General features: G+C 41.2%; 3 protein-coding genes and 1 pseudogene across 4 annotated transcripts in view; 3 read left to right on the top strand and 1 right to left on the bottom strand.

The window, feature by feature from the left end:
• The window catches only part of LOC130683521 (leucine-rich repeat-containing protein 37B-like), a 37,411-nt gene extending 29,331 nt beyond the window's left edge, over window positions 1–8,080 (top strand). For both annotated transcript variants that reach the window (XM_057501226.1, XM_057501227.1), the window contains one exon: window positions 7,199–8,080. In XM_057501226.1, coding sequence (XP_057357209.1) covers window positions 7,199–7,236 — 38 coding nt within the window. In that variant the 3' untranslated portion in view covers window positions 7,237–8,080. The remainder of the gene's footprint in view (window positions 1–7,198) is intronic.
• Window positions 1–12,232, top strand: part of LOC130683528 (leucine-rich repeat-containing protein 37A3-like) — a 148,525-nt gene that overhangs the window by 113,399 nt on the left and 22,894 nt on the right.
• On the top strand, window positions 4,667–8,080 carry LOC130683517 (eukaryotic translation initiation factor 3 subunit J-like; annotated as a pseudogene).
• The window catches only part of LOC130683527 (leucine-rich repeat-containing protein 37A2-like), a 144,857-nt gene continuing 141,630 nt past the window's right edge, over window positions 9,006–12,232 (bottom strand). Inside the window, exons 14-15 of the mRNA XM_057501239.1 lie at window positions 9,365–9,471; window positions 9,006–9,253 (exon numbers count right to left, since the gene is read on the bottom strand). Of these exons, the coding sequence (XP_057357222.1) occupies window positions 9,124–9,253; window positions 9,365–9,471 (237 nt within the window). The 3' untranslated portion in view covers window positions 9,006–9,123. The remainder of the gene's footprint in view (window positions 9,254–9,364; window positions 9,472–12,232) is intronic.

Here is a 12,232-nt window from a genome sequence, read left to right on the forward strand (position 1 = left end):
CTGAGACTTTTTATCATGAATGGATGTTGAATTTTGTCAAATGCTTTTTCAGCATCTATGGAGATGATCATGTGGTTTTTGTCCTTCTTTTTGTTTATGTGGTGGATGAAGTTCACGGATTTTCAATGTTGTACCATCCTTGCATCCCTGAGATGAATCCCACTTGATCATGGTGTGTGATCCTCTTGATGTATTTTTGAATTTGGTTTGCTAATATTTTGTTGAGTATTTTTGCATCTATGTTCATCAGGGATATTGGTCTGTAATTTGCTTTTTTGGTGGGGTCTTTGCCTGGTTTTGGTAGTAGAGTGATGCTGGCTTCATAGAATGAGTTTGGAAGTTCTCCCTCCTCTTCTATGTTTTGAAAAACTTTAAGGAGAATGGGTATTATGTCTTCGCTGTATGTCTGATAAATTTCAGTGGTTAATCCATCTGGCCCGGGGTTTTGTTCTTGGGTAGTGTTTTGAAAACCTTTTCAATTTCGTTCCTGGTAATTGGTGTGTTTAGATTTTCTGTTTCTTCCTTAGTCAGTCTTGGAAGGTTGTGTTTTTCTAGGAAGTTGTCCATTTCTTCTAGGTTTTCCAGCTTGTTAGCATGTAGATTTTCATAGTATTCTCTAATAATTATTTGGATTTCTGTGGGGTCTGTCATGGTTTTTCCTTTCTCATTTCTGATTCTGTGGATTTGTGTTGACTATCTTTTTCTCTTAGTAAGTCTGGTTAGGAGGTTATCTATTTTCTTTATTTTCTCAAGGAACCAGCTCTTGGTTTCATTGATTTTTTTCTATTGTTTTATTCTTCTCCATTTTATTTATTTCTTCTATGATCTTTTTATGTCCCTCCTTCTGCTGACTTTAGGCCTCATTTTTTCTTCTTTCTCCAGTTTCAATAATTGTGACTTAGGTATTCATTTGGGACTGTTCTCCCTTCTTTGAATAGGCCTGGATTGCTATATACTTTCCTCTTAAAATTGCCTTTGCTGCATCCCACAGAAATAGGGGCTTTATGCTGTCATTGTCATTTGTCTCGGTATATTACTTGATCTCTATTTTAATTTGGTCATTGATCCTTTGATTATTTAGGAGCATGTTGTTAAGCCTCCATGTATTTGTGAGTCTTTTTCTTTTCTTTGTACAATTTATTTCTAGTTTTATGCCTTTGTGGTCTGAGAAGTTGGTTGGTATTATTTCAATCTTTTTGTATTTACTGAGGCTCTTTTTGTGGCCTAGTATGTGGTCTATTCTGGAAAATGTTCCATGTGCACTTGAGAAGAATGTATATCCTGCTGCTTTTGGGTGTAGAGTTCTGTAGATGTCTTTAAATCTATCTGTCCTAGTGTGTTGTTCAGTGCCTCTGTGCCCTTACTTATTTTCTGTCTGGTGGATCTGTCCTTTGGAGTGAATGGTGTGTTGAAGTCTCCCAGAATGAATGCATTGCATTCTATTCCTTCTTTAATTCTGTTAGTATTTGTTTCACATATGTTGGTGCTCCTGTATTGGGTGCATATATATTTCTAATGGTTATATCGTCTTGTTGGACTGACCCCTTCATCATCATGTAATGTTCTTCTTTATCTCTTGTGACTTTCTTTGTTTTGAAGTCTATTTCATCTGATACAAGTACTGCAACACCTGCTTGTTTCTCCCTATTCTTTGCATGAAATATCTTTTTCCATCCCTTGACTTTAAGTTTGTGTATGTCTTTGGGTTTGAGGTGAGTCTCTTGTAAGCAGCATATAGATGGGTCTTGCTTTTTTATCCATTCTATTACTCTGTGTCTTTTGATTGGTGCATTCAGTCCATTTACATTTAGGGTGATTATTGAGAGATATGTACTTATTGCCATTGCAGGCTTTAGATTCATGGTTACCAAATGTTTTAAGGGTAGCTTCTTTACTATTTAACCATCTAACTTAACTCTCTTATTAAGCTATTATAAACACAGTCTGATGATTCTTATTTTCTCTCTCTTCTTACTCTTCCTCCTCCATTCTTTATATGTTAGGTGTTTTATTCTGTACTGTTTTGTGTTTCCTGTGACTGCTTTTGTGGGTAGTTGATTTTATTTTTTGCCTTTAGTTAGTGTTTGGTTGATCTGCTTTCTTTGGTGTGATTTTACTTTCTCTGATGACATCTATTTAGCCTTAGGTGTGCTTCCATCTAGAGCAGTCCCTTTAAAATATCCTGTACAGGTGGTTTGGGAGGCAAATTCCCTCAACTTTTGTTTGTCTGGGAATTGTTTGATCCCTCCTTCATATTTAAATGATAATTGTACTGGATACAGTACTCTTGGTTCAAGGCCCTTCTGTTTCTTTGCATTAAATATATCATGCCATTCTCTTCTGGCCTGTAAGGTTTCTGTTGAGAAGTGTGATGATAGCCTGTTGGCTTTTCCTTTGTAGGTGATCTTTTTTCTCTCTCTGGCTGCCTTTAATAGTCTGTCCTTGTCTTTGATCTTTGCCATTTTAATTATTATATGTCTTGGTTTTGTCCTCGTTGGGCCCCTTCTGTTGGCAGTTCTGTGCCCCTCCATGGTCTGAGAGACTATTTCCTTCCCCGGTTTGGGGATGTTTTCAGCAATTATTTCTTCAAATACACTTTCTATCCCTTTTACTCTCTCTTCTTTTTCTGGTTTTCCTATAATGCAAATATTCTTCCATTTGGATTGTTCACACGGTTCTCTTAATATTCTTTCATTCCTGGAGATCCTTTTATCTCTGTATTCCTCAGCTTCTCTGTGGTCCTGTTCTCTGATTTCTATTCCATTAATGGCCTCTTGAACCTCTTGAAGTCTGCTCTTAAGTCCTTCCAGAGATTGTTTTATTTCTGTATTCTCCCTCCCTACTTGCTCCTTTAGCTCTTGCGAATTTCTCTGCAAGTCGATCAGCATGTTTTTTTTTTTTTTTTTTTTTTTATTGAAGGGTAGTTGACAACAGCATTGCATTACATTAGTTTCAGGTGTACAACACAGTGATTCAACATTTATATACATGATAATTCTAGGTACCAGGTATCACCATACCAAGTTGTTACAATATTTTGACTATATTCCTTATGCTATACATTACATCCCGGTTACTTATTTATTTTACCATTGGAAGTGTGTTTATATATATATATATATATTTTTTTTTGTGAGGGCATCTCTCATATTTACTGATCAAATAGTTGTTAACCACAATAAATTTCTGTATAGGGGGGTCAATACTCAATGCACAATCATTAATCCACCCCAAGCCTAATTTTCGTCAGTCTCCAATCTTCCGATCAGCATGTTTATGACCTTTATTTTGAATTCTTTTTCAGGAAGATTGGTTAAATCTATCTCCCCAGACCCTCTCTCAGGGGTTGTCTGGGTCATTCTGGACTGGACCAAATTCTTCTGCCTCTTAATGGTGATAGAGGTAGCTATACGCAGGCAGCGTGCGTGTCAGCTTGGAGAACAAAGTCCTTTCCTGTTTTCCGTTCACCTTGCCCTTCTCTGCTGCCTGTATCAGTTACTGGCACTCCTGGAGCAGACTCCGGACAAATCCCCTAAGCTGCCGTGGGCATGGTTGCCATCAGGTTAGCACAGAGCCCACCAGGAAGTCACAGGCATGCCGGGGGTTCTTGCCTGTGAGAGTGGCGCCCCTCTGCCTGCACTGGGCAGCTGCACGCGGACTGCAGTCTTTGGGTCTGGTGCAGGCGGCTGTAAGCTGGGAGGAGATTCTGGGGAACTGCTGGGGCGTGGCTGCTCTGCCGCCACTGCGGGCACGTGCAGTCACTCCTGGGCTACTGGGAAGCCCTTGTCGGGGGCCACACCGGCTGTTGGAACTACTGGCAGGCTGGTTATTGTCATGAGGGGCTTCAGAGCTGCTCTGCTGCCCAGCGGGTTACGGCACCTGGAGTTCCGCAGGACTCCCAGCTGCCGCGCTGAGTGTGCTGGGATGACTCCATTCAGCTGTGAGGTCCCTGTCCCTTTAAGACTTTCAGAAAGTACTCGCATTTCTTTTGTCCCAGAGGAGCTGGTTGTGGGGACCCCTCGCAGATTTTGCTTTACCATTTCTCTAATATCCAGCACACCGTGCACTGTGTCTGCGGTCTCAGTGCAGATTACCAGAGTTGGTTGTTTAGCAGTCCTGGGCTTCCACTCCCTCCCCGCTCAGACTCATTTCCTCCCGCTGGGGAGCTGGGGTGGGGAGAGCATTCGGTCCCGCCCGGCCACGGCTTGAATCTTACCCCCTTCGTGAGATGCTGAGTTCTCACAGATGTACATGTACCAGGCTCTTGTACTGTATCCACTGGTCTCTCTTTTAGGAATAGTTATATTTGCTGTGTTTTCAAAAATATATATGGTTTTGGGAGGAGATTTCTGCTGCCTTACTCTCACCACCATCTTGGCTCCTCCCCCCACATCCTGAAAAAATTTTATTTTTCTCAAGTTCCAAGTGTTTCTCCAGTCACCTCTGGGGATGAGTGCATGTCACCAGCATCCAGCACCCAGTCTGCTTTCCAGCTAGGACACCTTTCCAGGTTTCTGACTCAGCTAGCTCTTTTACAAAGACTTGAACACCTACAAAAATGTAGGATGCGGCCCCGTGCCGGCCATCCACAGCAAAGCCAGTGATTCACCTCCGCCACGCCAGCTCCGCGCTCGTTCCGCGCACCCACGCGCACACCTGGCCCGAGATGGCGGCGGCGGCAGCGGGGGACTCCAACTCCTAGGATGCTGACACGTTCTCCGTGGAAGACCCGGTGCGGAAGGTGGGGGGCGGCAGCGGTCCCGCCGCTGGGGACCGCTGGGAAGGCGAGGACGAGGACGAGGGCGTCAAGGATAACTGGGATGATGATGATGACGAAAAAAAGAGGAAGTAGAAGTAAAATCAGAAGTAAAAGTTTCAGAAAAGAAAAAAATAGCAGAGAAGATAAAAGAGAAAGAACGGCAGCAGAAGAAAAGGCAAGAAGATAATAAAAAGAGGTTAGAAGAACATGAAGAACCTAAAGTGCTAACACCAGAAGAACAATTAGCAGATAAACTGCGGCTAAAGAAATTACAGGAAGAGTCAGACCTTGAATTAGCCATAGAAACTTTTGGTGTTAATAACACAGTTTGTGGAATAGATGCTATGAACCCATCTTCAAGAGATGACTTCACAGAATTTGGAAAGTTACTAAAAGACAAAATTACACAATATGAAAAGTCATTATATTATGCCAGTTTTTTGGAAGCCTTAGTTCGAGATGTATGTATTTCATTGGAAAGTGATGACTTGAAAAAGATTACCAATTCATTGACTGTACTTTGCAGTGAAAAACAGAAGCAAGAAAAGCAAAGCAAAGCCAAAATGAAGAAGAAAGGTGCGGTTCCTGGAGGGGGATTAAAGGCCACCATGAAGGACGATCTGGCAGATTATGGTGGTTATGATGGAGGGTATGTACAAGACTATGAAGACTTCATGTGACATTTTATCTTCTCCTGGTGTCTTCTTTCTGTTGCCCACAATCCCTTCAACATGTAGCACAACTTCCTTTCCTTTCAGTTCTGCCAAATGCTACAATCAGAAGTGCAGTATCTTTTATGCTGGTTATTTAACCCCTTGACACTTAGGTGCTAATGTGTGAACAAGGGAACTTGGATCTTGCTGCCAAGGGGTTAAAATTGGGAACCTCAGTTGCTACTAAATCATAGTTAAAAAAAGAAACCTAATAATGTTGTCATTGTTGTTGATTCCACAAGAACAGTCACTAAATTGGAAACTAAAGTTGCAAAACGACGAAAAATCTGTGTAGTATTTACCAGCACCATTCAGTAATACAGCCTTAACCATACCTCCTTGAACTACTTCATAACTTGTCAAGAAAAGCAGTTTGCAACAAGGGAATGTGGTGTGCACCTAGTATTAAAATTGCTTTGTCTTAAAATTGAGCATGAGGATATTAGAAATACATTGTGAAGAAGACTGCTCAGAGTGAAGATACCGTGGCTGAAAAGCACTAGTTTGATACTTAAAATCAAATGACCAAACCCTCCAACTTTGAATCTGAAGAAGGTAAACCTCTCCATTATTGCATTACAAGTTGTGGAATCTCTTGAATGCAGCATAGACTGTCTAGTTATATTTATCAGACTGTTCTACTGATGGAGTACTTCAGGTTGGGGAGGGGATACTACCTGTTTTATTTGCCTCTTTTAAGTGTCTGAGAAACAAATCTCCTTTGTTCTCCTAGGCTACAATGGAATAACTTTAACAGGGTTTTGGCATTTACTTCCCTTTATAAAACATGCTCAGCAAACTGCACCAGTTACAGTTTGGCAAATTGTTATGTTAACAATTATGACATTGTCAATGTTTTATAAAGCAACTAATTTAATAAAATCACTATTGTGAGGACTTAATTGTGTTATCTCCCAAGAGATATTTTTGGAGAGTAGAGAACACCACTCTTGGGACTAGAGTTCTCAATATGCTTACAAAGTTTAATAAGTGCTTGATAAGTAGTTAATAGCTTTAAAAGAAAAATGAGTCGCCAGGCCCTTAAGTGCTACCCTAGAGCAACAAAGGTATAGGGCTGCCTTCTTATTTATTTGGGGAAATTGTTTAGATACTAAAGCCTAACTAGGTACCTAGAAGAACTATTTATTTGGAGTAATTGCGCTTATAACTCAGGTTATGCCTCTAAGCATAGATTGGGTGATTTTTATTATATATTGTCTTTTAAGCAATTTAACCAAATTGGTGGTTGGAGTCTTTTTTTGAAACCATCACAAAATCAAAAGTAGGGACAAAACAGAAGATGTTCTTAATTTCTCTTACATAGGAAATTGTGGTCTATGGAACTTTGATTGAGACTCCTAAGTGGAAGACAGGACCATCTAAATGATTTGAGGAATTAACAAAGCAGTGACTACAGAGCAATAATGACAGCAAATAAAGAATGTTTTAAGACAGACAAGGGCTATGATTTCCTTAGCAGTAATAATGACATACACTGAATTTAAAATTATTTTATTACAGAGATCAGTTTCTAAGAAATGGAAATGTATCATCTGTTACTGAACTGTGTAAATAATATTAAATTCCTTTGAAACTGGAAAAAAAAATGTAGGATGCTAGGATCCCTGCCAGTACAGGCGGGGTCTTCTCACTGTGTCTGTAATATGGAGGATGCTGAGTGGCACTGGTTGGCTCTTGACACCAATCTCTACCCCCTTCTCTGCAGGTGTTGGAAGCCCAGGAACATTTCACAGATGCCCTTGACAGCAGAGTTCCACCAATAAAATGTACTTGTGTGAAATCCGGAGGGTAGAAAGGAGGTGGAAGCCGTTCTTTCCTCCTCTGGGGCGGCAGATGTACAGGCTGCATGTTGGCCTCCATGCACCCCACCAGTCACCAGGCAGCAATGACCTCAGCAGTAGTTTCCAGAAGTTTCCTGGGTTCTGAGTGGCAACAGCAACTGTGAGTCTGTGGAAAGCAGCTACAGCAAAGTAAACTGAAAGCTAGTGGGGTGCAGTGCCCCCACCCTCAGCTTTCACCACTAGCCCCTCCAATGAAAAGAACCAATTGTTTGTATACAAGCTTTCTGTTTGTTTGTTTGAAATATCTACAGTGATTTCTGTTTTCCTGTCTATGGTAACTGTAAAATGTCTGCAAATTCTTTGAGTCTTTTTTCTTCAAAAGGTTTCAATGTGAGCTGGATTTAGTGACTGACTTTTAACCATTCATGTTATGTGACAGAAGTGATGCTATATGCTTTCTGAGGCTAGGTCATAAAAAGTGTAATTTCCATCTGTCTCCCTCTCTGGATTGCTCACTCTGGAGGAGGCCAGCCATCACGCTGTGGGGACATTCAATCATGGAGCATGGGGACAGGCCCATATGAGGAGGACTGAGGCGCCCTCCAGCATCCGGCACCACCGTGGGAGCCATGTAAGTGAGCAGCACACCTTGAAAGTGGACCTCCAGCCTGTGAAGCCTTCAGATCTGCAGCCCTGGCAGAGATCTTGAGACCCTCATGAAAGACCCAGAGCCAGAACTGCCCAAACTACTCCTGAATTCTTGGCTCACAGAAATTGTGAGGAATAAATGTTTATTGCTATTTTAAGCCACTATTTTGCTGTGATCTGTTGCACAGCACCAGATAATCAATACACTGTCTGATGCAGGGGTTGAGCCGGATAGACGTGAGACTCTCTGAGCGGGTGTAGTAATGAATGATGCCCACGGGTGGTTGGGGACTTTGGCTCTAGACTCTAGCTCTTCTCTACCATAATATTTGCCATGCCAACAACCCATAGACATTCCTGGGCACAACGTTCCTTGACCTCCTATTATGTAAAGAGGACAGAAGTACCAAATGTGCAAATATAAAGTATGGTTTTATTGTTTCTTGGGGAAACTTACAAAGAGAATGGTAACAGGGGATTGGGCCAGACTTAGCTGGCCCAGGTGCCCATTGGCTAGGGGCCCTGTAGGGAGGGAGCCTGCCTGGAATGTATCACGTTTATACGATGGCAAGGCAGGAACATCTACACGACTAACAGTGGAAACTCCAATGATGAAAGAAGCGATCTCATTAGAAAGGTGGAGGCTGTTTTTCCATTGAGCTGGTTGGTTCCTGCTGAACTAGCTCTGCTGAGCTACTGAAAGGGGAAAGGGACTATGTCTCCAAGACTATCCAACTGGCTTCACCTCCTAGATTCCTGACACTTCACTGATCCCCATTCCTAGGTGATGCATGAACCTTATCATCATCTAGAATGTTCAGTCTTTCACTCTCTGAACATAAGCTCTTGTCCTTCCAGTTCTCACTCAAGTAGATCCACTGTCCCAAGTTCTTCACCTGCATCAAAACCTCCTACCTGGTGGCCCATTTTCTCCTAGGTCCTACTTATCTAAACCCCCAAGTGGCCTCTTTACTAGGCCACCATCGAATTACTCCTCCTACAACTCAAGCTGGATCATGTCTCTTCTCTGCCTAAAACATCAGTAGTTCTTGCTTTGTAGTTCTTATTTGCTAATTTGCTTGTTATTTGCATGTAAGTATTTAACAATTTGTACTTTAATTCCTTACCAGATGGCTAGGATTGGTTATGAGTTCATACACTTCAATGAGAGAAAATTATGTATTTTATTGAGAAGCCAATATTAGAAGCGTTGTAGGTGGCCCGGGGCAGGCTGGGGCTCCCTCTGTGGTGGTATCTTGGGCTTCACTCTCCTCCCTCCGGCACCCAACCCTGAAGTCACATCCTTCTCTATTACGACTTCACTGAGCTCCCTGGGACAAGAAGAATAATGCCAAATCTTTTTAACTTTTAAAAGGAATAATAAAACTTATTGTTATTACCTCATTTTAGATAAGAATTTTAAATTGTCCCTAATGTTTTACCCTCCATCCGTCTCAAGTAGCTTCTGCGCCAGGTTTTTCTCACGTGAGGGACTGACGGTTCTGTACATATTCCTGAGCCAAAGCCGCCTTCTCCAGGAAAAGCCCTTCTAAAAAAATAGAAAGGAGGTATAAATTCCAGACATCCCCTGCTTTCTCCAGCACAGTACTTGATCCTCCTCAAATTTACCTGATTCTTACCCTCTTCTGAGAGTTTATCCAGATGAGCAAGGAAGCCCCTTGGAGGAAAACACACACACAGATAATAATTAGTGATTCATGCTATTTTTCATGTCTCTCACAATGTGTATCTCTGACTTATTAGGACCAAATGGGTACCTCAGTCCATCATCACAAGCAAAATCACTACAGACCTGGGATCCTGAAAATCATTCCATGCATGCTGAGCTTCAGAACTTCTCCGTATCTGTCCCTTATAGCCCCACAGTGTCCCTGGGGAGACCTTTGTATGTGGCTTGGCATGGAGTGTAGGCAGGATTTCAGCCCCACTCACCTTCTTGGCCACTGGCCAAGTGCCCTTGTGCAGTAAGCGAACGGCTCAAGCACACCGGGCAGAAGCGTTTCACTCTCTCCAGAGGCATTTTACACCAGTATCCTTTGGACTCAGTCTCACATGTGTCACTTGCTGGTGGGTGGGGGAGAAGGTGCTTCCGTTTCCCTACTGCTTTCTCCTACAGGTTGAATCACACCAACTTATTGCTGAGTCCAACTAACTCACTAACTTTCACGTGTCAGACTCTCACTGCCAAGTGAATGGGTTGTGAAATCAGCTTAAAGGTCATGACCAGCACTGAAACACAAAATATTCTTTTGAATACAAATGGAATAGAAAAAAATCAGAGTGCATAATAAGTTTGTTTTAGAAACTACTCATGCCTATATGGTACGTGTAGTGGGTCATGACATAAAATGGAGCTCACAGCCCAAGCACAATGATCAGTGGAGAAGTCCCCAGTGGGAAGGAACCGTCTTCTTCCTGCTACTCGCTCTCAGTATGACCATGGGGCAAGATCATTTCCTTTTCTCCTTCTCCATTTCTTTATTATAAGAAGTAGAGATAAATTCCTGACTGAGGTTTCTCCCAGTTAAAATTCTGTGAGGTTTGGTTAAAGGCAACAGACACTGGGGACCTGAAAGCCAGTAGGATGCGAAGGGATGATTGACAGGAAGGGCTCATATATTCGACCTTCCATCAGCTTTGAAGGAGACTAGCATCCAGGACCATGTGGCCTTCTCTGCCCTTTCCCCAGAGCCTCTGAGCAGTCCACTGGCCAGGCCTCATGTCCACCCCCAGCAGGAAGGGTACAACCAAAACCTTTCCCCCTCCAGTCGTTTTCCTTCCAGGCCTCGTGACAGCAGATGCGTCTGTGCCAGTCGCATTCTAACTCAGCTTTGGCTGGGGAGCTGCTTCTGAGAGGCAGTAGGGTAAGTACTCTTCCTGCCTTTGATGGTTTCCTCACCGTAAAATGATGTGTTTGAAATAGATGAGTTCTAACCTTTCCTCTAGTTCTAAAATTCTACTTTGCAATGGCCAGATCAATATTTACCTTGAGCCTCCTTCATCCAGCACTGCCTTTCTACGGGAGCACATCTGTTTTGAAAGAAAACATGATCATGATTATCTAACATGATGACCACTATTTCCAAATCTTTATTCAACTTTTTATTTTAAATATCATCTACCAGTGGGATGATAACGGTTTTGAGGACAGGAATTCTGTTCTATTTAACTGTCCTTGGACTCTTCCACAGTACCTAACTTGAGATCGTGAGATAGCTTGCAATATATTTCACTGATTGTTTTAGATAACATTCAACAGCTAATCCCTAATAAAAACTCTTGGAACTAGGAACAGAAGTTATCTGCGAGGATCCTAAACAGCATCACTGTTTTAAAGTCCAGAACAAGAGTGGAAAAAAAAAAAAGAACAAGAGTACAGTGCCTATTATTACTGTGACTGTTCATTAATGTTGAGGAGGTCCTAATCAATGTGATAAGAAAAGTGAAGTATTGTAAGGGAAGAGACAAACATATTTGCATTTGAAGTGATGAATAACCTAAAAAGCTCAAGAGGACCAACTAAAATTTTATTGGAAATAATATGAGAATTCACTAAGATACAAAATCAAGAGATCAATATACAAAACTCAAAAGCATTCCTATATACCATGGATAACTAATTTTAAAATGGAAGAAAGATCCCATTTACATCAGCAAAAATGCATAAAGTACCTCAGGGTAAACTTAACAAAAAACGTCTAAGAACTATGTGATGAAAACATTAAAACTCTTCTGGAGGACTTTAAGAAGATATGAATACATGACCCGAGATACCATATTCCTAAATTGTTGTAAAGATATAAGTTCTCCCCAAATTTACCTACTAATATAAAGCAATCTTATTCAAATCCCATGATAATTTTTTTTTTTTAGATAATTATTTTTTATTGAAGGGTAGTTGACGAACAGCATTACATTACATTAGTTTCAAGTGTACAACACAGTGATGAAACATTTATATACATAATTCTAGGTTCCAGCTATCACCCTACCAAGCTGTTACAATATCTTGACTATATTCCTTATGCTATACATTACATCCCGGTTACTTATTTATTTTACCATTGGAAGTCTGTCCTTTTTTTTTTTTTTTTTTGTGAGGGCATCTCTCATATTTATTGATCAAATGGTTGTTAACGACAATAAAATTCTGTATAGGGGAGTCAATGCTCAATGCACAATCATTAATCCACCCCAAGCCTAATTTTCGTCAGTCTCCAATCTTCTGAGGCATAACTAACAAGTTCTTACATGGAGAAAAAATTCTTACATAATGAATAAGTTACATA

The sequence above is a fragment of the Manis pentadactyla genome, chromosome 4 (assembly GCF_030020395.1).
Source record: "Manis pentadactyla isolate mManPen7 chromosome 4, mManPen7.hap1, whole genome shotgun sequence".
Classification (NCBI taxonomy): Eukaryota; Metazoa; Chordata; class Mammalia; order Pholidota; family Manidae; genus Manis; species Manis pentadactyla.